Source organism: Rhinatrema bivittatum, chromosome 1 (assembly GCF_901001135.1).
Source record: "Rhinatrema bivittatum chromosome 1, aRhiBiv1.1, whole genome shotgun sequence".
In the NCBI taxonomy this organism is placed as follows: domain Eukaryota; kingdom Metazoa; phylum Chordata; class Amphibia; order Gymnophiona; family Rhinatrematidae; genus Rhinatrema; species Rhinatrema bivittatum.
The window spans coordinates 361,874,848-361,901,354 of NC_042615.1; the positions used below are offsets into that span (position 1 = coordinate 361,874,848).

The 26,507-nt window shown below is 43.1% G+C and overlaps 1 protein-coding gene and 1 long non-coding RNA gene across 4 annotated transcripts in view; both read right to left on the bottom strand.

Annotated features, from left to right (window-relative positions):
* LOC115090919 (17-beta-hydroxysteroid dehydrogenase 13-like) overlaps nucleotides 1-26,507 on the bottom strand; it is a 171,168-nt gene that overhangs the window by 15,726 nt on the left and 128,935 nt on the right. For all 3 annotated transcript variants that reach the window (XM_029600598.1, XM_029600609.1, XM_029600618.1), the window contains exons 3-5: nucleotides 14,895-15,026; nucleotides 14,285-14,391; nucleotides 9,849-9,986 (exon numbers count right to left, since the gene is read on the bottom strand). In XM_029600598.1, coding sequence (XP_029456458.1) covers nucleotides 9,849-9,986; nucleotides 14,285-14,391; nucleotides 14,895-15,026 — 377 coding nt within the window. The remainder of the gene's footprint in view (nucleotides 1-9,848; nucleotides 9,987-14,284; nucleotides 14,392-14,894; nucleotides 15,027-26,507) is intronic.
* LOC115090933 lies at nucleotides 3,012-7,229 on the bottom strand. The gene is made up of 2 exons (XR_003856549.1): nucleotides 6,265-7,229; nucleotides 3,012-6,083 (listed from the first exon to the last, which is right to left on the bottom strand). It is a non-coding gene; the product is annotated as an uncharacterized LOC115090933 (long non-coding RNA).

A 26,507-nucleotide genomic window follows, 5' to 3' on the forward strand; every position in this document is an offset into this window, starting at 1 on the left:
AATTGATGGACCAGAGGCAGCATGGATTCACCAGGGGAAGATCCTGTCAGACAAATCTGATTGACTTTTTTGACTGGGTAACCAAGGAATTGGATCGAGGAAGAGCGCTCGATGTCATCTACTTAGATTTCAGCAAAGCTTTTGATACGGTTCCACATAGGAGACTGGTGAATAAAACGAGAAGCTTAGGAGTGAGTGCCAAGTTGGTGACCTGGATTGCAAACTGGTTGACAGACAGAAGACAATGTGTGATGGTAAATGGAACTTTCTCTGATGAGAGAGTGGTTTTAAGTGGTGTACCGCAAGGATCGGTGTTGGGACCGGTCCTGTTCAATATCTTTGTGAGCGACATTGCGGACGGGGTAGAAGGTAAGGTTTGTCTTTTTGCGGACGACCCTAAGATCTGCAACAGAGTGGACACGCCGGAAGGAGTGGAAAGAATGAGACGGGATTTAAGGAAACTGGAAGAGTGGTCGAAGATATGGCAGCTGAGATTCAATGCCAAGAAGTGCAAAGTCATGCATATGGGGAGTGGAAATCCGAATGAACTGTATTCGATGGGGTGGGGGGAAAGGCTGATCTGCACAGAGTAGGAGAGAGACCTTGGGGTTATAGTGTCTAATGATATGAAGTGTGCGAAACAATGTGACAAGGCGATAGCAAAAGCCAGAAGAATGCTGGGCTGCATAGAGAGAGGCATATCGAGTAAGAAAAGAGAAGTGATTATCCCCTTGTACAGGTCCTTGGTGAGACCTCACCTGGAGTACTGTGTTCAGTTCTGGAGACTGTATCTTCAAAGAGACAGACAAGATTGAAGCGGTACAGAGAAGGGCGACCAGAAAGGTGGAGGGTCTTCATCGGATGTCATACGAGGAGAGATTGAAGAATCTAAATATGTACACCCTGGAGGAAAGGAGGAGCAGGGGTGATATGATTCAGATTTTCAGATACTTGAAAAACTTTAACGATCCAAAGACAATGACAAACCTTTTCCGTCAGAAAAATATCAGCAGAACCAGAGGTCACGAGCTGAGGCTCCGAGGAGGAAGACTAAGAACCAATGTCAGGAAGTATTTCTTCACGGAGAGAGTGGTGGATGCCTGGAATGCCCTTCTGGAGGAAGTGGTGAAGTCCAAAACTGTGAAGCACTTCAAAGGGGCGTGGGATAAACACTGTGGATCCATCAGGTCTAGAGGATGGGTATAAAGAGCAGGAAGCAAAACACTGCACGGAGCGGCAGTAGCCACAGAGGCATTCACAGAGCGGGATGCCAGTGGCCAGTGGTTGGTGTTCCACCTTCATGGAGCGGAAGGATGGAGGGCTGCCATCTCCCAATTAAAAAAGAAAAAAAAAACAAACAAAAAAACAATACAAAACAGGGATGGGTTTATGGGCTATAGGTATTACCAATTATTAGGCTTATTCAATTACCAATTATTAGGCTTTTCAATATTTGATGATAGTTAATGTGACTTTCAAGGCATACTTCACTTTCAATGCATATCCAGCATAGCTCCCTGCTTCAACGGCAGGGGAGAAGAAAAACTAATTACTTCACGCATATCCAGCATTGCTCTCTGCTTCAACGGCAGAGAGCTATGCTGCCGCTTACCCAACTAATCAAACTTAATATTTCACTTGGAAGCAGCTCCATCACTGCTCTCTACATTAATAGTGGGGGTGAAAGGGAAACAGAACCTAAGGTTACTAAGAGCCAAGAGAAACAGATAAGTATGAGAAAAAATAGTGGGGGTGAAAGGGAAATAGAACCTAAGGTTACTAAGAGTCAAGAGAAACAGATAAGTATGAGAAAAAAAGAAGTGTGAAGCTTGCTGGGCAGACTGGATGGACCGATTGGTCTTCTTCTGCCATCATTTCTATGTTTCTATGTTTCATGTTAGGTTGCCAAAGCCTTGGCCTACTCAAGGCAGAGGCTTCGGCCTATACCAGAACCCGAGCTGAGGCCCAACGCTGCAACCCAACCCAGAGGCAGAGTCCCAACACCTAGGCTGAAGCCTGGACTCAGGCTCGATGTCACAATCTAACTTGGAAGCTGGGACCCGGCGTCTGGGCCTCGGCGTAGACCAGAGCCTGAGCCCAGGCCAGACGCCACTACCAGAAGCGGAGGCTGGGTCCTAATGCTGGGGCCTCAGCACAGACCCAGGACTGACATCATGACCTGACCCGGATGCTGGGTTTCGGCACCTGGGCCTCAGCCTAGGCTGAAGCCCAAGCCAAGGCTCAACATCGCAACTTGATCTGGAGGTCAAGTCCCAGTTCCTGGGCTTCTGCCTATGCCTAACACTGCAACTCGACCAGGATGCTGAGTCCCAACGCTGGGGCCTTGTCCCCTAGACCCAGGCCCTACACTGCAACCCAACCTGGAATCCAGGTCCTGGTACTTGGGTCTCGATCTAGGCCAGAGCCTGAGCATAGGCCCGATGCCCCAACCTGACCCAGAGGCCGGATTCTGGCAGTGGGGCCATAGCCCAGACCCAGAGGCTGGGTCCCGGTGTCTGAGTCTCAGCCTAGACCTGAGCCCAGGTCCAATGCCTTGACCCAATCTGGGGGAAACTGGGTCCTGGCGCTGGGGCCTCGGCCCAGAGCAAGGCCCAACAACATGACCCAACCCAGAGCTTGGTCCAACACCTGGTCTATGGCCCAAACCCAGGCCCGATGCTGTGACTTGACCCTGAGGTTGGGTCCCAACGCCTAGGCCATAGCCCAAGCCCAGGCCCGATGCCATGACCTCACCTGGATGCCGGGTCCTGATGCCGGGGCCTAGGCCTGGACCCAGGCCGAGTCCCGACTCCTGGGCCTCTGCCCAGGATCAGACCCAGGTCTCAGATCCCAGGCCTGGGAACTCCTCTTCTGATCCTCTTCTTTCTTCAGCTCTTCAATGTCAAAGAGCCACATCAATTAGTGAGCCATCTCTCTCAGTCCTTGCTTGCTGGTGCTCTACAAGTGCTTCAAGGGTAGATTTCAATACCATGGGAATGCTTTCTATACAGTTGTTTTTTATAACTCTTTATTTATCCAATTTTTCCAGCATACAAAATTAGTATACAAAAAACAAGACAGGTGCCAAACTAGGCAGGGAGTAAGGAAAACATAGTTTACAATCAAAGGAGTAGCATGGGTACAGAAAAAAAATACATTTGTATCAAAAAAAGAAGGGGAGGTTAAGCATAATGTTGATGATAAATGCCCCATATCACATCGTATTTAAAGGACTGACCATGTAAGGTATACCAAAGTTTTTCAATATCCGCCACCTCTCGTACCTGAGTTCTCCAATACTCCACATTGGGGCTAAACTTCCAAAAGGTTGCAATTGTGAATCTAGTGGCTAGCAATAATTGAGTTGTCAATTTATGACATTTTAGAGGTATTAACGAGCCATTCCATCTCCCTAAAAGTGCCAACAAGGGCATAATTTGCACTGGAAGTCCTACTATATCAGCTATTTCCTGTGTAATCAATCAGTGACCAAAACGGTGCTTTCTGTACATTTTGTAGTGTAGAAGAAGATGCTAGAGTAGGTCCCATGGAGCTGTTCCATTAGACACAAAGGAAGGTCCAATATGTGACAAGGGAAAAATCCATACAGCATGTATATTGAAAGCATGTGCACTCTTCCATTTTGCAGGGGATCAGCCAGGTGAGTACTCCAATGCACTGGGATTCAGTGGCCTCTGACAGGCAAGGCAGAGCTCATGGGTGCTACCTGATAGCCCAGAAGAGAACACAGAGGAGGAAAAGGGACAAGCAGAGGAGCACCCATAGGCAGAGCATGGACCCTAGGAAGAGGAGTGGAAGACCCAGCCTAAAGTAAATCTGTCATGCACGCCAGATCTCTGGCAGCATGCCACTGGCCAGGATGAGAGCAGCTCCGCAAAGGATTGACCTTGTCTCTCTTAGAGAAGACGCGGTGCAGGCCATTCCAGAGGAGAGGTTATACTATGGGATTGAATGTCCGAGTGGTGGAAGAGATTGCAGGCCTGAGGAATGTCATGTAGAGCCTGAGCGATGTCGTACAAGAGAAGATGCAGGGCATGCAGCAGAATAGCTGATATAGTAGGACTTCCAGTGCAAATTACGCCCTTGTTGGCACAAATACAGACCCAGACTGCATTGTGGAGGGAGATGCTGCCGATGCTGACCCCTGCCAGTTGCAGTCCCCACCAGCTCCCTGCTATGTGATGCCTCCCTGGATGCAGCTCTCACCAGCCTTTGCACCCTGGATAGTGCCTCCTCAGGCCAGAGTTACATCAACCCCCATGGGTAGCTCCACCCTTAGCTGCATTACTACCCATTGTCATTTCACCCCCCACCCCCTCTTGTGCCACTACTATTCGCACCAATTCAGCCTCCAGCATCATCACAACCAGAGAGAACTGCTTCCCTTTCTTTCTCTGAGGGAACAGGTGGCCGAAGAGGAGAAACCCATCACAGCTCCCAGCCCTTCTTCTCAGCAGCCTTAAAGCCCTCCAGGCCCTTCCAGCAAATATATGCCGACGATCTTCAGGGTTTTGTTCTGAGTATAGAGGACAGAAAAACACCAATAGTAAAGGTTCAAAAGACTTTGAAGTTGATTCAAGGCTGGCTCTTAATGGTTTGTTTTTAAATGTTGTAAAAACCAAGATTTTGTAGGTAGATAAACAGCCACTTTTACATGATGTTTTAAATGTTCTGTATAATAGAGATAATACCTTTATTATTTCAGACTTGAATATTGGGGATCTATGTAGACTCACAGTTATCATTTAGAATGCACGTACAGAATCTGGTATGAGTCTCTTTTAATAAGCTAAAAATGTTACGTCTACTATGTTATATTGTAAAAGCTGATTTATTAAGGACTTATATTGTGGTCATTATTGGTTGGCCTACCAAGCACATTATTTATGGGCTTTACAGTTAATAGGGCATGCAACTGCCAGACTTATTTCTGGAGCAAAATATTTTGAGCATATTTCCAGGTTATGAAATCATTACATTGGCTCCCAGTTAAATGGAGATTTCAATTTAGAATTTTAACAGTGGCTCATAAAATTTTATATTCAAATACTAATTGTAATATGGCAAAGACATTTACTTGGTATGTTCCATCACAAATATTGCAATCTTTGGGTGCAAAGTTGTTGGCCTTACCTACTACTGGTACGGTAATTTCAGATTACAGAGAACATGCAATAGGGTATTCTCCTATGTAGGCCCTAAATTATGGAATACTCTTCCATTAACACTTAGAGAGGAGAGAGATATTAAACTTTTCAGGAATTAAAGGCCTGTTTTTTTTGTGAAAGTTTGCACATGATTTTAAGATGCTGATGTTTTATGCTTTTAATTATTTTTTTGTATGCTGAGATGTTTTATGATTTATGAATGTCTGACTATCTGTAATCCACACTGAACACATACCATGGACGAGGCAGAATATAAAAACATGTAAATAAATAAAAATAAAATAAATATCAAGATGATCCATAGCCCCCACGTCCCAGGCCCTCTGAGGGCAATGTCAGCTGTGATAGAACCCCGCTGTGGAGGAGCACAAGATCCGGCTAAAGCAGCTGAATTTCAACCATGAAAAAAAGAGCAGCCAAGGAAGCACTAAATATCATGTATCTATATTTCATCACATTGAGCATTCCATGTAAATAAATACTCTTTTACCTTCTAAAATGTCTTTGTATTAGAGCCTTTCCTGTATAGCTTGCACTTGAGTCTGGTGATGTTTCTCATGCAATTCCTCCAGACTCAGGTCATGTGCCTCCTCCTCCTCCTCTTCATCTAGATGATCTTCTAGTCCCTTTGGAGGAGGCAGGCCTCTGATTTTGGCCAGGTTATGAAGCATGCAACGGGCTAGAAAGATTTCACTGACCTTAGCAGGGTTGTAGAGAAAGCACCCCCTCCCCCAGATCTGTCCAGGCAAAGGAAACACGTTTTGAGTAGGGCAAAGGTTCTCTCAATAACTGCCCTGGTCTGCTGGTGGGTCCTGCTGTAGCGAGCCTCTGCAGTGGTCTGTGGCTTAGCTAGCAGGAACATGAGCCCAATTTTGAGTGGATATCCTCTATCGCCTGTATGGAAGAACATAGAAAAGAGCAGAGATAGATATCATTTAGTGCTGGGCAACGGGGTAGTTCCCTATCAAGGTTGGAGTGATCCTCCTCTGCCAATGCTGTTAGTTCACCTAGATATGAGGAAGTCCAAAATAAGAAGTTAGTTGCTGTGTGGTGGTAGAGATAAGTACATTCCTACCTAGAAGCCAGCCCACTGACTGTGAGAGATTGTAGACATCGTGACTGAATCCTGGAAACCTAGGCAATGCATCCAAGATTATGTCCTTGGCATCCCAATCCACTTGCATATTGGAGAAATGGAATCCCTTCTAGTTGTGGTGGGTGGGCCTCGCCGTCCACTGGTGCTCTTGTAGGGATGTGAGTGCAATTGATAGCTCCCAAGAAAGAGGAGAAGCGTGCTATTTTACAGAAATCAGTCATTAATTGTTGTTGTTTGTTTTTTCTGAGGAAAAATATATATTGGAGTGTTTTCCTTCAATATGGTGTCTTTGTTGAATCTGAAACCGCACATAACTTGCTTCTCTGAACAATTCAGAAACTGCCCTATATACTGTCTGTTAGTGGTACCTCCTTCTTCCTCTTCTCCTCTGTTATCTCTCCCTCCTCAACCATTATGACATGAGAATCCATATTCCCATTAGAATCATTTTGAGAATGGATTCTCCACCCTGGACTCCCACTTCCCAGTATGGGCCTCTATGGCCCAGTTATCCACCAGTATAGTCTAGTCTGTCCCTGATACACTCATTCCCACCCCTCAGGATGTCCAAGTTACAATCCAGTATAGCCTAGTCTGTCCCAGGGACCCCCTAGCCTGCTGCCCTGTCTACTCACCTAGAGAAGTCAGCATGCCAAATACCATGTCACAAAACAGCATTGAAATTTGAACTAGTGTGCATAAATTAGCAGTAATAAATATACTCATGTAGTTTTGATGACATTCACTCATCACTTTTAAAATAGTTCATTACACACATATGTGCAAACCACTCCCCGACACATCCCTAACACACACCCTTTATTCACATGTACTTTTACTCGCGAATGTGCATATACTTGCTTATGTGAAATATTTATAAAATACAGATTGCATGTGAATGCCTCACATACACACATATAATGAAAATTCTTTTCTGCGTAACATTTTGAAAATTCATTCCATTCTTTTGGTTTTCAAAAGTATGCATGTAAATCTACATAGCTGAAGTTACACCTGCTCAGGTAGGCTTCACAGGAGCAGGTGTAACTTCGTGCACAAATGTTGGGGCACTGGTGAATTTTCAAGATGGACTTATGCTCATCAATCCTCTTTGAAAATTCATTCTAAAGTCTGTTAGCACAAAATACTCACAGATTTTACCCAATGTGGGCTGTTTGAAAATTAGCCTCCTTAAAAATACATCTGGGAGTAACATCTGAATGTAAGGCACAATAGGTGACAGCATAGGGAATCCAGTATTTAAAGTGACTAGGAGCAACACCTGAAATATAGCACAGAAGGTAGCAGCATAGGATCCAGTATTAAAGTGACTAGGAACAATTTTGCGACATGTCAGACAGTCTTTTGGATGCCTAGTTTAACCCTCAATGTGGTATCATGGGGTAACTTGTTACTCCAAAATTTTATGCCTGGAATAACAAGCAAAGTTTCATCCATTGAAAGATATCTGTTTATTGCAAGTGTCTGATTTGTGGGGATATTTTATGTAAGGATCCCAGTGAAATGATTCTTTGAGGATAAGCTGATCGCATTAATATTCTCTGGCTTACACTGATGTAAGAGTAGGAAACTCTTATAAGAATTTTTTTCTCTCTCTGGAATGGAAAACAGTTTTCCATCCACAGGGAGCAAGCTATTCATGGCAAGTTGCTGATCTTTGGGATCTGAGTACCCTGGGGTGTGAATGAAAATGTTCTGAAATGGCAAACAAATCAAAATTATAATTTAGAGGTTAATGACAAAATGCGAAGTGAGGTTGTGAAGCTCCCCTTAGGATTCAACACAATTTCCATATGGGAGATTACAGTGCAGTTTTTCATTTTCAGACCAAAAAATGTTAGTCGTAAATAACTAAAATGTTGGGACATTGCACAACAGGGTGTCAGTAACAGTTTGAGCAAAAGACACATAAAAGCAATAAACTTGGAGGTACGGCATAAGATGTGTGAAAAAGTATGAAACCATCTGCTCTGGGATAACTTGCTACTACTCTGTTAGATTTTTGTCTGCCAACAGCTGATCAATTACTTTTATTGCCTGAATATTTGACAAATTCTGCATGGGGATACCCATGGTAATATCCTAATGTTCAAAATTTTAGAAATGTGAATTTTGGAGTTACATCACAATCGGGCCGATATAGAATGGTGCGCTCAGCCGAGTGCACCGTTTAGCCCCCGTTTGGCCACACATTTTGGATGCACAATTATTACCCCTTATACTGTAAGGGGTAGTAATAGTGCATAGAAAATTGGGCATAGAAAATTGGGAATCGAAATTTAATGTGGATAAGTGGCAAGTGCAAGGTGATGCATATAGGGAAAAATTACCCATGCTATAGTTACACAATGTTAGGTTCCATATTAGGTGCTACAACCCAAGAAAGAGATCTAGGCATCAAAGTGGATAATACTTTAAAATCGTCGGCTCAGTGCGCTGCAGCAGTCAAAAAAGCAAACAGAATGTTGGGAATTATTAGAAAGGGAATGGTGAATAAAACAGAAAATGTCATAATGCCTCTGTATCGCTCCATGGTGAGACCGCACCTTGAATACTGTGTACAATTCTGGTCGCCGCATCTCAAAAAAGATATAATTGCAATGGAGAAGGTACAGAGAAGGGCTACCAAAATGATAAAGGGGATGGAACAGCTCCCCTATGAGGAAAGACTAAAGAGGTTAGGACTTTTCAGCTTGGAGAAGAGACGGCTGAGGGGGGATATGATAAAGGTTTTTAAAATCATGAGAGGTCTAGAACGGATAGATGTGAATCGGTTATTTACTCTTTCAGCCGCACATTTTACTCTCAGAAATTAACGCCTGCCCAAAGGCAGCACCGGGTAAGTGTACAGAAAAACAGGAAAAAACTGCTTTTCTGTACACCCTCTGACTTAATATCATAGCGATATTAAGTCGGAGGCCCCAAAAATAGAAAAAAACAAAAAACTTCTTTAAAAAATAAAAATCCGCCCGCCGGCCCACGGGTTGGAAAATGGACGCTCAGTTTTGCCGGCGTCCGTTTTCTGAACCCGTGGCTGTCAGCGGGTTCAACAACCGACGCCAGTAAAATTAAGCATCAGTTGTCAGACCCACTGACAGCTGCCACTTCCACTAATAAGGAGGCACTAGGGATGTGCTAGTGTCCCTAGCGCCTCCTTATTAGCACCGGTACAAATTTAAATACTCTATCGCGCGCCCAGGAGAGGTGCCTGGGCGCGCGTCGGGAGAGCGGGCGCTCGCCTCGGAGCGCCCGCTCTCCTGCAGTTTTTTTTTTTTAATCGGCCTGAATCTTGAAGAACGGGGTAACTAGCTGCCACAAGTTGCCAAATGATGGTTAAAGCTCTAACTTGCTACAATTATAAGATCATCACCTTTAGCTAATACGGATCCTTTTTCATTTTTATCAATTGTTTTGGGGAAGTTCAGAATAGTGAGTGTGACAATTGGTCTAGCATCACTGTAATAAGTCAGAATCCCAAGATGACCATTTTTCTGGTAATCATCTAATCTTATTAGCCTGAATCGCCTAAACTATGCCCTTACCTTGAGCTGGGATTTTTAACAAAGCCGGTGTTAACAAAAATAGGACAGAGGCATGAGGTTTTGATTCCATGTTTTCCCAGGGCTGAAAGCTCTGCCGTTAGTGCTTTATGGAAACCGACTGCAGCAAACTTGCTGGAACTGAAAAAGAAAAGATCTCAGCTGATAAGGTACATGTCTAACAAAGAATAAGACATTTTCTAATAAGGTACACACTGAAATCTTTTTGTTTCATTTTGGGATTTTTTTGTTTCAGAGGGTTTGTTTTCATGTTTTTCTGTTGTTTTTGTGGTTTATTTCATTTTATTTTGTTTTTTGTTTTTTTTTTTTAAACCAAATAAACACACAAAGCAGAAATTTTTAAAAGAAATAACAAAACAAAGCTGGTGACAGGCCTGGGTCCCACACCCAAGTCCAACCTTTCGCTTGGCCTCCCCTTCAAGGACCCTGAGAGATACACCCTTAGCTTACTCTGTAGCCGTGGGGTCAAAATGGAACAGGAGTGATTCCCAGCCCCTCCTGCCCCGCCAATGCTGGATTTCACAATAGTGCTGGCCAGCCCAGAGGCAGGTGCCATTCTGGAGCTCTAACATACTATATTTTGAAATACAGCACCGGTGGGGCAGGGGTCCTGGGGATCTTGCCCCATTTCAAACTGCGGGCATCATTTTAAACTTTTGGCAATGCAGGATTTTATGGTAGGTGATGAGTCGGGTTTGGCTGCTTTGAGTGGAAAACAAAATGAAAACCAAACACAATTTCGTTGGCATTTCCTGTTTCATTTTAAATGAAAGCACATCTGTATTTTCTAAGCCTAAGGGGTGACGTTTAAATTGCTGCACTGAATATGCATGTTAAGGTCAGCATGTATCAAGGACAGGAAAAGCAGCAGCACTAGCAGTTATTTGTGTGCTTATAGTTGGAAATCCTGCTGGCACAGCATACCATCTGCTGCCCCCTGTCTTGTGCTCTTATTTTCAGAGTGCTGTTCAGATACATCTATGAGAAAATATTCCTTTAGGCAAGGGATGATGCTCCAAGCCGACCTCCCTGAAAATGGGGAGGAGTGTATGAGGCCAGAATAAGGAGGCAGCACCAGTCCATGATCCTGGCCTTGTCTAGGACCCAGTAATTGTGCATCCTGGGTCCTGAGGGATTAATTTTTGTGTAATGGCTGGGCCTCCCTCTTCCGGGCTGAATGCTCCTTCTACAACATCTCCAGCCTAAACCAGCCAGGAGCCAAGCTTGAAAACTGAAGCAGATGTCTCATGCAGCAGCGCAAAGCACTGCCACTGAGCCATCGGACCTGCAATAGTTTCCTTATGTGGATTCAATCAAATTTTATTGATTTAAAAATGCAAAGAAAAGAGGCTGAGTCCTGTGTGCGAGATGATAGCATCGTGTGCTGGGTCCCATCAGACTCCGTTCAATTCTGCTGTCAGTCAGGCTTGGGCACACTGTAAAGAGGGCACATTCAATCAATCCAGGAGAGAGAGGGAAGGCAGCTGCCACTATGCTGACCGCCTTTACTATCCATAAAGAGTACTTGTAAAGGATCAGGTCAGAGGATGGAGGAGTTATACCTCAATTCTTAGGGCTGGTAGGAGTTCTTATTGCTGCCTGTGCCTGTCGTCTAGGGGTGTGCATTCGGATTGACCGCATTAGTAAAACGCAACTCATATTTTTTTTTAACTTAAAAAATTGATTCGACATAAACGATCGGATTTCCCACATATCGAACATAGATATGTTCGATATGTGGGAAATCGCGATTGTTGAGCCAAAAGAAAAATATAAACCCCCTCACCCTCCTTAATCCCCCCCCCCCCCCGACTTACCACAACTCCCTGGTGATGGAGCGAGGAGTGAGGACGCCATTTCTGCAATCCTTGGCGAGAAGCATGTGACGTCGGCGGCACGTCGAGTGACGCCGGCGTCACGTGATTCCCGGCTCGTTCGCGCCGGACGGCTCGTTCGGCCCAAAAAGAACTTTTGGCCAGCTTGGGGGGGTCAGGAGGCCCCCCCAAGCTGGCCAAAAGTTCTTTTTGGGCCGAACGAGCCGTCCGGCGCGAACGAGACGGGAATCACGTGGCGCCGCGTCACTCAGACGCGACGTCACGTGATTCCCGGCAAGTTCGCGCCGGACGGCTCGTTCGGCCCAAAAAGAACTTTTGGCCAGCTTGGGGGGGTCAGGAGGCCCCCCCAAGCTGGCCAAAAGTTCTTTTTGGGCCGAACGAGCCGTCCGGCGCGAACGAGCCGGGAATCACGTGACGCCGCGTCACTCGACGTGCCGCCGACGTCACATGCTTCTCGCCAAGGATTGCAGAAATGACGTCCTCACTCCTCGCTCGATCACCAGGGAGTTGTGGTAAGTCTGGGGGGGGGATTAAGGAGGGTGAGGGGGTTTAAATTTTTTTTTTGCACATATGTACATATACCCAACTCATTGGATTTTTTTTATGTCCATATTGGCCGCAAGTGGGACCCCCTTTCGGACATAAGAAATATGAACATAAAATTTTGCTCTGCACATCCCTGCTGTCGTCTATGGTGGGAAGGATTTAAAGAGTGGAAAAGGGATGGAAAATGTAAGGAAAATAATGCTGGTTATGAAGAAGTGATAACAAAGACCAGAAGGATTGACCTAATACAGGAGGTCAGCAATGCTTTTTGGCAAAGCACCAGAAACTGCACACCATCTCCTAGGGACAAGTGCCTTCGCCAAAATCAGACATAGTGGGGTCCCTGTTGACCACATTAAATTTACTCTGGAAGGGGGGATGGGGTGGCGTCCCTCTGATGGAACCAGGCAGCCTCCAACATCTCCTTCCCCAACATGTAGACTTCTGATCTCGCCTTCTCCACCCTGTAAGGCGATTCCAGGAAGTGAACTGTCTAAGCTTCCCCCCTTCCCCCCCCCCCCCAGCTGACCGGTACGGCAGTGAGGTGAGTGGTGGGAGGGAGGATTGTGCCTGCATGCTGCTAATATCACTGTTGCATGCCTGATGGTGGCACATGGGCTGGGGGGGGGGGGGGGGAGGAGGTTGCCAGTCCCTGTTCTAATACATCTATGAACATTGCTGCCAATGCTTCTATAATTTCATGTACAAAATGAAAAACGTAATGAAATAATTCCAATACACCGGCAACCCTTTGAAGTTGCAAAAAGTAAACATGGACTGGGTGAAATGATGTGAGAAAATGTGTCGGTGGCTTAACATGCATGATTCCATCACTTCTAAATGGCACAATTGCTCATTGATTATCTCAGAATCCCCATGCTTGCTCTGGCTTCCCTATAAGCTAGGATCCCGATTTTCAAAAGAGGGGTCAGCGCTTGATTTATGAATAATAATAATGAAAACAATTTTGATTTTTATTCCGCCTTTTGTGACACCTCAAAGCGGGTTACATTCAGGTATTTTAGGTATTTCCCCATCCCCAGAAGGCCTAATTGCAGTGCCTATATTCAGTCATTTAAGGTACCTTAATTCAGATCCTTAAACAGCTGAATATAGGTTCCTAAATGTAACTTCAGGTGCCTTAACTTGAGGCGCCTAAAATTAATACAGTTATTGGGATGACTACTGGGGTGCCTTATTAAGGGGCTCAGCACTGCATATCGGCACTGAGCACTAAAATTAGTTCCCCCATTTTGGGCCCACCCACATTTTAGGAATCTTTAATTTAAGTGCCTTGTGGTTTAAATTGCCCTCATTTATTTATTCATTTGTTTCTTAAATTTTTTTTTGTAAATCACCTACCCCACCAATGCAGGCTGCCCAAAGCAGATTACACTAAAATAATAAGTATCCAACAATGCAAATAAAACAGACAAACTAAAACAAATACAATATTAAATGCCACTGAGATCCTACAGTACCTCATCTTCCACCCACTAAACCTTATCCAGCAATACCTCAGCATTCATCACATATCTCTTTAAGGAAACAGCCATGTTGCTAACTGCCTAATGGATAGATAGTTTCCAATCTAATATAAGTGCCCAGACAATTCCAAAGGTGAGGCACCAACATGGAAAATATCTTGTCATTTAACTTTTCCCCACTGCTTTCTTAGAAATAATCTCTAAAATTGCAGACTGAGATGATCTAAGCTCTCTATCCAGACAGTACAAGAGGATTCTCTTCCCAAAATAAGAGGGACCATTTTTCTGCAGTACCTTGAATGCAAGAGTCAAGATCTTAAATTTAGTTCTTAAGCCCATAAAAATGTTGAAATTAAAAATATAAGCACCTAACATTTAATGTTAGATGCCTATGACTTCTCAAGTTCATATCATTTGAGATGAGTGCCATATCACTCAAATGAGTTCTAAAAATATGACTCTACATGCTCTTTTGAACCTTGTGCTTTTGTAAGTAATAATAATAGGAAACATTAAATATGAGCAAATGTAAACCAAAAGTAATACATACCAATAAGTTATCATAAATTCAACTCCTTGGTGACCAGCTGCTGAAGCAACTGTGACAACATGGCCATGATTTTTTCTCATCATTGCAGGCAGGAATCTTCTGGTAGTCTTCAAACAGAACAGCAAAATCTATTATCATACATTGAATGGAAGCCATTGTGTGGTAGACTAAATAACAAAAGCACTGTTTGCACATTTGGGAGGGAGGGGGGGGGCTATTTTGCAACAGCTTTACAGGAGTAACATTTTATTTCTTTGCTTTTTCTTATGTAGGAAAAAAAAAAAAAAAAAGCAACCAGGAAACTCAAATTTGCAATTTTGTACCCTATTGTGCTCAAGTAACTGTTCCTATACTAATAGCCTAAAATATCAAAAACAGTATGGCAGCCCTATTAAAGTAAAGATAACAAGAAAAATGGATAATAAAGGAGTTAAGGTTGCAACCTCTGAAGCAGGTGAGAGAGAAGACAGACAGAGAGTAAGCCATAGTGTTCAAGAACTGGAAGGAAGAAGCTTGCAGCAAAAATGGTTAGTCCAGATATTGAAATCACCAACAGTAAGACCTCTAGAGGACAGCAGAATCTAATCTTGAATAGAAAGAGAATACTTACCCAAAAATGAGCAAGAATATTAACATCAAATGTGTTTTGCACCTCATGATCTTGAATGCTAAGCAAATCTGCACAGAAAATCACCCCAGCGTTGTTTACTAAGATAGTAACATCTCCAATGTCTTTCTTTACCTAAGGGAGTTAAAACATCTGTAAGACATAGAATCTTAACATAGGGTAAAATAATCGACACAGGAAATTGAAACCTTCTTTACTGAAACCCATAGTAAGGTGAGTTTGTCCAGTAGAGGATGTGCTGGATTACACAGAGAGTTGAGTGGGAGAGAAGGAATTGAACTGAAAAGCAGGAGAATGAAGCTCTAGAAAGATCACTAGGAATGTGCATTTATTTGATCCTAAATTAGAAAACAAAATGAAGATGATTTTCAGTTTAGTTCACTGCAACTGAATCAAAATAAAGCATAAAAAAATTACCCAAATCTTTTTTAGGTCATCAAATTTGGTTTTAAAATATATGGGGAAAACAAAGTAATGTGTTTTTTTTTTTACTTCAAGCCAGACAGAGTAGAGCTGGTTGGGGATTAAAGAAAGAAGGAGCTGGATCAATCATGTTAAAGCACTTTTTCAACCACCCTATCCCTGCTGCATGTTATGGCTTCATTATTTTTCAGCTGAAAATGAAACTATGAGCAATCACTATTTTTCTCAGAGAAAGAACACAGTGGTTCTGAAGCTCCTTGCTTCAAAATTTAGAATTTAAAAAGGGTTATAAAAATGATTTACATTTAGAGGTGAAAGCAAAGTGTGCTGATACATTTACTGTCATTGTGTCCTTGCTGTGGTTTACAGTGATAGTGGCAGGAGAAATTTTAAATTCTGTCAAAAATTTACAGTATATATCATTATATCAATGTTTTATGTGATCTTAATAATCTTTTTATGAATATTAATGCTTTATACCTTATGTTTTAATTTCTATTTTTAACAGTTAAACTGTAACATTTTGTATTTATCTTTTAAAGTATTTTAGCTGTTATTACTATTTATTGTATTATTGATTTCTCTAATTTACCCAATTGTAAACCGTTGTGAAGGCCATGCCGATGTGACGGTATATAAAAACAATAAAACCATAATAAACCATAAACCATAAGGTGAGACTAGTACTACAGCAGATAGTATGTGTCAGTGTCTGCCAGAAATATATAGACAGGTTGACTCTCTCTTGCAACATGTGCTGGGTGGGCAGTGACTGTCACAGGAGGCAGCTTGCTTTTGCTGAGTAAAACATCAGTGACTATGTACTAATTGTTGCAAGTGAAAATCTTACACTAAGTTTGACTAAGTGTACATAGTCAACAAGTATCAGCATTTCACTGTGCTCTATTTGTAACAAAGGTTCTGGCCTGCTGTCTATATATGTCCACAGTAGGGTGTACATTGTAACAATAAAGCCATTATTCACTAGAGATGTGCATCGTTTTTTGTGTTCGTGTCATTCTTCGTTTTTCAGCCGCCATGGAAAATGTCAGTTTTTTTCAGTTTGGGTCTTTTTTTTTTTGCGAAAAATCGATTTTTAGTTAGTGGGCGCTAACTCCCCATTAGTGCGCACTGACTCCTGTTAGTGCACACTAACAAAAACCGTTATATTTTGTTTCTTTTAGTTACTTTTTGTTAGTTTTTGTTAGTGCGCGCTAACGGGGAGTTAGCGTGCACTAACGGGGAGTTAGCGCGCACTGACTCCCGTTAGTGCGCACTAATCGGAAAAACAAATTTTTGCAAAAAAAACGGGAAAATCCTGAATTTTTTTCAGGCTCCCTGAAACATGCCGAATTGGACAATTTCGTTGCAATTTTCCAATTCGGCAAAAACGAATGCACATCTCTATTATTCACTAGTAATCTCTTTTAAAAAATTCCACCATGTCACTGGCATCAGGAGACAGATGTGTAAATGGGAGAGGAAGAGAGAAGGATGTTCCTCCAGAGACACCCAGGGCCAGTACAAGTAGCAGTGCTGATGATGAGAAGAATAGATCAAGATGACTAGAAGTTCTCCTGCTAAGATCAAGAGAGGTTTTGTTTTGTTTTTTTTTAAAGAGGAGGAATCCAGTTAGAGATGCCAGACTCGGTGAGAAGCTAGAACAGCAGCTGCCTTTTCCCATCTCCACATTGGTATGGTGCAGGAGCAGAAAAACATACTAATGCACATTTAGATTTTAGCTTTAACTATTTGCCTTTTCCAAATCTGGGCTGAAGGTAAGTTACAATTCAAGAAGTGCAGTTATTTTGCTGCCTAAGAGGACTGAGAATGTAAATTGTACTTAAGGCAATGGAGAATGAAATGATTAGCCCAAGATCACAAGGAGTATCTGTGGAAGAAACAGGATTTGAACCCTGGCTTCCCTGCTGCTGCTTTGAGTGAAGGACTGGATCCCCTGGTTCGTAGCCTGTTGCTCTAACCACTAGAATCTAACCTCCGCTCAGTAGCATGACATCTAAGGAGCAGTCACAAGTGGTCAGAGTACCTGCACAAGCAGAAAGTGATATTGCTGGGGCCAAAAGTACACCTCAGGATCAGCAGGCAGTCAAGCGCACGAGAGAGGCCCCTAGCTTTTTACTCTTGGTTCGCCTTCAACCCCAGCCCCAGTAGCAGCATTCAAGGATCTAGAGAAGGAATCCTGACAGCCATCACAGGTGTAGAGTCTAGGGATGTGAATCATTTTTTGACGATTTAAAATATCGTCCGATATATTTTAAATCGTCAAAAATCGTTAGAGCCGCGATACAATAACAATTCCCCCGATTTATCGTCAAAAAATCGTAAATCGGGGGAAGGGGGAGGGGATGGGGGAGGGCGGGAAAACCGGCACACTAAAACAACCCTAAAACCCACCCCAACCCTTTAAAATAAATCCCCCACCCTCCCGAACCCCCCCAAAATGCCTTAAATTACCTGGGGTCCAGAGGAAGGGTCCCGGTGTGATCTTTCACTCTCGGACCTCCGTGCGTTGTAGAAATGGCGCCGGCGCTACCTTTGACCTGTCATATGACAGGTCAAAGGTAGCGCCGGCGCCATTTTGTTTTTTTGTACCCCGACGTCAGGAGATTAGGAGATCGCTCCCGGACCCCCGCTGGACCCCCAGGGACTTTTGGCCAGCTTGGGGGGGCCTCCTGACCCCCACAAGACTTTCCAAAAGTCCAGCGGGGGTCCGGAACGAATCGTGTTGCCGTATGGCCGGCGCCATTTTGCGCAAAATGGCGCCGGCCATACGGCAACACGATTCGACTGCAGGAGGCCGTTCCGGACCCCCGCTGGACTTTTGGCAAGTCTTGTGGGGGTCAGGAGGCCCCCCCAAGCTGGCCAAAAGTCCCTGGGGGTCCAGCGGGGGTCCGGAACGACCTCCTGCAGTCGAATCGTTTTTCCGTATGGAAAATGGCGCCGGCCATACGGCGTATGGCGTATGGCCATTTTCCGTACGGAAAAACGATTCGCGGTAGGAGATCGTTCCGGACCCCCGCTGGACTTTTGGCAAGTCTTGTGGGGGTCAGGAGGCCCCCCCAAGCTGGCCAAAAGTCCCTGGGGGTCCAGCGGGGGTCCGGGAGTGAAAGATCACACCGGGACCCTTCCTCTGGACCCCAGGTAATTTAAGGCATTTTGGGGGGGTTCGGGAGGGTGGGGGATTTATTTTAAAGGGTCGGGGTGGGTTTTAGGGTTGTTTTAGTGTGCCGGTTTTCCCGCCCTCCCCCTTCCCCTCCCCCCCCCCCCCACTGGACCCCAGGTAATTTAAGGCATTTTAGGGGGATTTGGTGTGGGAAATATGAGCTTTGCCAGCAAGCCATTTCATCAGGGTTTAAACATTAACTTCCCTTCTCCCTGACCTTTGCCTGAATAAAAGCATCACTTGTGCTTAAGTCTCTGCCTGGGAAAGGATACCTGACTATCATGTATTTCTCTGGCTTGTGCTTAGCCCTGAATTCCTGGGGGAGGGGCTGGGTGTTCCCTAGTCAGAGGCAGGACAAAGTCAGGAGGTATAGATTTCAGCAGCCAATGAGATGATCCATGCACACCCCCTGAGCCAAAGCCAATAGTGTAGGGACTTGTCTGTTGCTATGGGGAAAGTAGCCAATCATGTAATGACACATCATCTGCCTTTGTATGAATGTATAATAAAAGAGAGCGCTGCATTGTGCTCAAGTCTCTTTTACCTGCCTGCCATGAAAGCTGCCTGAAGTGTGTTCTATGCCTCCATATTCAACATCTGGTGACCCCGACATGATGATATACTCCCTGCTCATTCGGCTGGTCATAGCTTTAGGTACGTACCGTTCAACAGATTTGCAATCGTAAGTATTTTTAAAAAAGTACTTTTTAGTAATTTTTAAGTATTTTTCAGCAAGTTTGTTCCCCGCATTCGTGAGCATGGGCAGTGATTTGACTGTACAGCAGAGGCTACATGCCAGGGAGCTGCAGAAAATAATCAATAATCATTATTTCATCACCAGAAGAAAAATAGCGCAAATCAGCCTGGGGGACTTAGAAAAATTAATAAGTGAAATAGCTTGCCGTTGCCCTTGGTATTCAATGGAGGCTGGAACTCTAAATATCCAGGACTGGATTTTAATCGGCAATAATCTTCATATGGCTCCCAGAGCTCCCATAAAGCAGTTATTAATCTGGCAAAAATGTACAGAGGCCATAGAACACATAGGAGAAAAAAATTTCAAGGCAGCATTTCCAAACCATGTGCTTTTAGAAGCAGGCAAGCTCAATCAGAATACCCTTCCCCCATCTTATGCTCAGTCTCCCTCAGAGACAGCAAATTCTTTGTATCAGCTCTCCATACCCACACCCAAGCCCATTCACACCTTCCCCACTTCTTTAGAAAAGCAGTCCTTGAGAACAATTGAGCCACAACCTGGCCTGGGTGGGGTGATTAGCATTGAATTTCAGCAGAAACCGCAGAAAGAAAACTTTACAGGAGAAGAATTATTAGAAGGACTTCAAGCCTTCCCCATCACAGAAAAGAACCATGAACAAAGGGGGACAGAAAATGAAATAGAACATCTGGGGACACACACTCACATGGCTCCTGTGGCTTCCTCTGCGTCCACCTCAGAGAAAAGGCCCCAGGAAACTGAAAACACTGAGGTCAGAAAAACTAGCCTTCCTCCATCTTGCCTGCAACCCCCTTCCCCCACCAACTACTCCCTGTACCCTCATTTGCCATTGCCTGAGACAGTCATTGATTCTGCATCATCAATTTGTCCAGGTAAATTACCATCTCAAACCACTGCTCCTGGTAACAATTTATGTGCCGCGGTCAGCATGGGATTTCATCTAGAACATGGAAATCTCACAAGAGAGGAATTATTGAAAGGGATTCAAGCCTCTCCTATTACAAAAGGGATTAAAGAGCTGGGTGTGGCAGCAATAGAGTTGAGTGCAGCCCGGAGTGCCATGAGCAGTGGCTATGCCCCCAGGTCTTCAAAGAAATCAGCGTATAAGACCTTGGGCCAAGCAGCTGCACTCCTGCGTTACAAGCAAAGAAAATATCAATATGAAAAAAAAGGATTTAATTAGACTCCTGCGTTACAAGCAAAGAAAATATCACTATGAAAAAATTGATTTAATTATACACTTCAATGACCTATTGCAGACCAGATTAAACAAAGGAATTGAACAAACAGTACAGATTTGGAAAAAAAAAATGGTTTTTCTTAACAAACAGTACAGATTTGGAAAAAATGGTTTCTCTTAGTCTTTGAAAGGAGTAGTTTCTCTTTGAATTCAGTTACAAAAAATCTGCATACTTTGAGAGTATTTTCCCCCACAGAGGGTGTATGCTGAACCTTATGTTAAAACTGTACTGAAATTTGAATAATATACTGTGTAAATTACATGTGAAATGTTCACTTCTTGCAAAATTAATTTGGCTCACATTTAAAATGACTCAATTTCTCTGAGATTTCAGTTTATAAGCAATTGCTTGAATTGCCAGCGCACAGATTTTTTATTGTAATTTTCTCTACAGGAGAAAGATAGAATCTGTCTGCAAGAAATCAACAAGAACTTGCCAGCCATTGTCTATGGATGATGCAATCTAAATTGTTAAACAATGCTATCTTTAAGTTCCTATTGACTGAAGGATTAAATCCTTGGGTGCAGTTCTTTTCTTTTGAGAAACACTGCTCCTCCCCCCCCCCCCCCCCCCCCCTTTACTGTATTTCTGTTAACTCTTGCTTGCCACTCATGGGGGAGGGAGAGAGAACTTTTGAAAAGAAAAAAAAAAAACTGGACTTAGTCCTGCAGTTTCTCTCTCTAGTTTCTATATGTTATAACTCAGACAGATTGGATTAGACCTGCTGATCCAAATCTTTTCCCTCAACCTTCAATGCATTCCTACACAAGCCCTTCATCTGTTGTTAATCTTTTTAATACTTTCAAACTTCCTTAATACTGAACTGAGATTACTGAACAGCGTGTTTAATTTCCTATTCTAATAATTATATGAAGAAATTCTATTCTGATATTCCACATTGAAAGTAAGCTCAGAGTATTATTGATTGCAACCTGGAACAATAGTTGCAATCTATAAAGTAATGATGGGGTCTCCACTAGGAGGCGCTATGCTATTCTACAAGTTATATTATATTATTGTTTTAATAATTCTGTTGTATAATAGTTTTTATTTTTCAGGCCTACAGACCTTCTGTAATAAGGACACTTCAGTTTTATTTTCTTTTTCACAAAATTTATACAGAATTCTGAACCTTAAAATTTTTACTGATAGAGGTTGCTACATCTAAAGCAATCCCTCCCAAGCCTTTTCTTGCAAATCCAAATTGATTTTATTAAATTGAATGATAGAATTGATTCTCCAAGGTTAAGAAAGTAAGAATTTCACTTTAATCCTTACCTTAGTAATTTTTTGCTGTATGCCAGTTTTTAATATTTTCCAGATTTACAGCCTTCCTGCCATGAAGAGATGTGAAGATGGACACTTTGCAGTTTATTTTAACATTTTTCTAACACCTTTTGACTTTTGACTTTTGATCCTTGATCTAATTTTGTTTTTGATAACTTTTTGATAAGATTTTTAGCTTAAATTATGTGTTATCTGTTGTCTGTCTTGATGTCAAGAAGACTATGAATGAATATTTGCAGAATGAATATGAATGTGTCAGTTTTGTGTAAATTAATATTTGCAGGATGAATGAATATGTGTCAGTCTTGTGTAACATATGTTTAATGTAATGTCTAATATACTTGTCATTTGATTCAGCTTACTACAAATGACTTTTCCTTTAAATGATTAATTTACATTTATGCTAGTTTACTGAATGAAAATTGATCACTGCATAAAAACTTTCTTGATAATGGGGTTACCCTCTGTTCTGAAAAATGGCTCTGCTTACTGCAGCCATTCCTTTGCATGAATTTTGTCAATAATTGAACATTAAATACTTATTTGGCATCCCCTACAACACCACAGGGCAAGCCATTGTGGAGAGAGCCAATCATACCCTTAAGAGCTCTGGACCAAACAAAAAGAAAAAGGAGGGATTGCCCCTGGATCTTCCCCCTAAGAAGGACTGGCTGAACAAGAACAAAGTATTGTTTTAAATCACTTTAAATCATCCAAACATATCAAATTTAAGAACACAGCCATGAGTAATCATTATGGGACTAGGGTTAGTCACCCACAGTCATCAGTTTTGTATAGAATATTTAATGTCTGGTACGGTCCCGTTCCCTTAAAATGGGGAACGAGGATATGTTTCTCTGCTTGCTTCCACAGTTATATCAAGCCGTGGAAAGATGGAAAGGTGTCCAGGTCTACAGGACCCGATCCCAAACTTCTCCATGAGCCTCCACAGCCCTCAGAAGGACAGAGACCAGACTCCTTGCAAAAAGCAGCACCACATGACCTGGGGACAGATCAAGGCCCTATCCAACCAATCTGCACAACTCTTAGAACAGCAAGGCCTTGAGAAAACTCCAGAGAACTTATTAGCCGCCTTTTCTTGCCTGAATGCCAACTCATTAACAATTGTGTTCTGCATCCTCCTCCTTTGCCTTATTTCTCCAGCTATGGCGATTTCAGAACAAGGACTCTGACAGAACAACATGTACATCCTCGATGCACAGAACTTTTCACACCTGTTGAATCGAACAGACTGTTGGATCTGCACACACATGCCAACCCAAGCCTGCGGAGAACGACTGATGCATGCTGTACCATTTAACCTTACAGTATGGACTAATTATCCTTTACAGAGAGGTTTTCATTAACTCTCCAGTTAATAATACCATACTACACATTGGTAGCTGTATTCAAGAGACTGCCACTCTTTGTTGGGACTATGATACAGGGGATGGAAAGGGAATTCAGGTGGGAAATATCCATATTGTAACCGAACTTTTGTATTAATCACTGAACACTTGCATAGTTATACCACATATGTATGCAATTGGCAGATTTCAGGATGTGCAGTGGGAGACCCAAGCAGGTGCAGAAAGTATAGCGGGGACAAGGGATTTACCCTTTGTAGTTATATAACCCAAATGATATGAATTACAGAGACTTACACATCCTAGCTAACTGGACGACTGCCCTATTTAATCAGACAGTCCATGTATTAAAACTACTCACAACAGAAGTCTCTCAGATTAGAGAAGTAGCATTACAGAACAGCTATACCTTGGACACTATTTTAGCCTTAAAGGGTGGTGTTTGTGCATTAATTGGATCTCATTGCTGTGTATACATATCAGACTATAAAGCAAACCTCACACATACCATAGAGCAGATAGAAACCATGGTTGCTGATGCACCATTTTCAGGCAGAATACCAACTTCTCCAGGGGACTGGCTATGGTCCTGGCTCCCTGATATTTCTGGTCTCAAAAGGGTGATTTCTATTATAATGACCATAATTGTCTTAATTATTTGCCTGTGCTGCTGTATTCAGTGCATACCCAACCCTCATATCCATATTGAAACCTTGCTCTCAGCCCGGATACAAAGATGTCTTGTAAGATGCCTAATAGGGAATCATGAGCCCTGCAGCGTTGGCACACCACCTGCACCAGCTCTGGGTGATATGGAGATTCAGGAGCTCATCGGTGGCTGGCATACCACGCCGAATCAGCTTTCTTCTCTCCATAATCCCCCTTCCCCTATTTCCAGCCCATACCAAGACATAACAGATTTCAGTAAGGGTCTAAAGCTTTATTGAGCTGCCTAAACAAAAACAGAAAGGGTGAGATGTGGGAAATATGAGCTTTGCCAGCAAGCCATTTCATCAGGGTTTAAACATTAACTTCCCTTCTCCCTGACCTTTGCCTGAATAAAAGCATCACTTGTGCTTAAGTCTCTGCCTGGGAAAGGATACCTGACTATCATGTATTTATCTGGCTTGTGCTTAGCCCTGAATTCCTGGGGGAGGGGCTGGGTGTTCCCTAGTCAGAGGCAGGACAAAGTCAGGAGGTATAGATTTCAGCAGCCAATGAGATGATCCGTGCACACCCCCTGAGCCAAAGCCAATAGTGTAGGGACTCGTCTGTTGCTATGGGGAAAGTAGCCAATCATGTAATGACACATCATCTGCCTTTGTATGAATGTACAATAAAAGAGAGCGCTGCATTGTGCTCAAGTCTCTTTTACCTGCCTGCCATGAAAGCTGCCTGAAGTGTGTTCTATGCCTCCATATTCAACATTCGGGAGGTTGGGGGATTTATTTTAAAGGGTCGGGGTGGGTTTTAGGGATGTTTTAGTGTGCCGGTTTTCGATTTACACGATTTACACGATTTACACAATATTTTAAAAACCCAAACTGCGACGATCCGATTCCCTCCCCCTCCCAGCCGAAATCGATCGTTAAGACAATCGATCACACGATTCACATCTCTAGTAGAGTCTAAAGTGTCTCTAGTTATGAAGGATCAGCCTTTTGCAGAAAGCATGCACTGTTAGAAGGCCATCAGAAGAGGAAAGGTAGTGGGCCATCTTTCAAACAATGGTATGCTATATTACTTGTAAAAACAACACTCATTAGTGTTTATTTATTTAAAGATTTTATATACCGACAGCCGTTTGCACATCGTATCGGTTTACAGATAACTTAGAACAATAAATATAAATTAGGTATAGCCTTTACAAAGAACAGAAAACAAAAAGGAGTATAACCAGGAAACAGAGAACTTAGGTTAGTACATTCAACTGGGAATAAACATAAGTTAGGTGAGGAGGGTACAACTATGTGCAAAAAAGGGGGAGGCTATGTACAAAAGGTGCAGAAAGGTGCATTTGCTAAAAAATGCCCAGTTTTATTGGGGGAACGTAGGAGAGAATTTAGGGCCTAAAGGGGTACTGCTAAGGATTGAAGGAGTTGTCATTAGGAGTAGTTTGTCTAAGAAAATTGTAAGGTTGTAAGGTTTCTGGGGTGTTTTTTATTAGTAGGTCACAGAGGGAAGTAGGGTTAGCGTGGGTGGATAAAGAGGGGTAGGCTCGAAGGAAGAGCCACGTTTTAAGTTTTTTTTTTAATTTGGGTGTGGAAGTTTCAGTGCGTAGGTCAGGGGGCATAGAGTTCCAAAGTGTGGGGCCAGCAAGTGTGAAGGCTCTGTTTGTTGTAGAGATGAGTCTAGTGGATTTTATAGAGGGGGTGCAGAGGGTTCCTTGGAGGGAGGAGCGTGTTGGTCTTGTGGAGGTTCGAGGAAGGAGGGGGGGATTTATCCAGTGGTAATCATTGGCAACGCTTTTGTGAATGAGGGTCAGAGTTTTGTAGAGGATGCGTGATTGCATCGGTAGCCAGTGAAGATCAATCAGGGTGGGAGTAATGTGGTCCTTTTTATTGGAGTTTGTGAGGATGCGTGCAGTGGCGTTTTGGAGGAGTTGCAATGGTTTGATGTGGGTAGCAGGGAGGCCAAGGAGAAGGGCGTTACAGTAATCTAATTTGGAAAAAATAATGGACTGGAGTACTGTACGGAAGTCAGAAAAGTATAGAAGAGGTTTGAGTTTTTTAAGGGTTTGCAATTTGAAATAGCAGTTGCTGAGGATAGATTTGATGTAGGGTTTGAAGGTGAGTTGGTTGTCTAGTATGACACCTAGGTTTCGTGTGTGGGTAGGGAAAGTGGATGCGGAGATGGCAGGAGGAATAGGGATTGATGAGTGTTTACAGGAGATGAAAAGGAGTTCAGTTTTTTGGGGGTTGAGGGCCAAGTGCATATTAGTGAGGAGCTGATTAATGGAGGCAAGGCAAGTTTCCCAGTTTTGGAGAGCGGTGAGAGGGGAATTTGTGAAAGGGATGAGGATTTGCACGTCATCTGCGTAGATGAAGTGCGTGAAACCAAGCTTAGAAAGAAGGGTGGTGAGAGGAAGCATGCAAATGTTAAACAGGGTAGAAGAGAGGGAAGAGCCTTGGGGGACACCACAATCAAGGTTTACAGGGTTGGATTCTTTATTATCAGTGGTGACTGTGTAACATCGGTTTTGGTGGTATGATTTTATCCAGGATAGAGCAGTTCCAGAGATCCCTATACTGGAGAGAATGTTGAAGAGGATGTTGTGGTTGACGGTGTTGAAGGCGGCGGAGATATCAAGCATAGCGATGAGATTTATTTTATTTATTTATTATTATTTAAAACCTT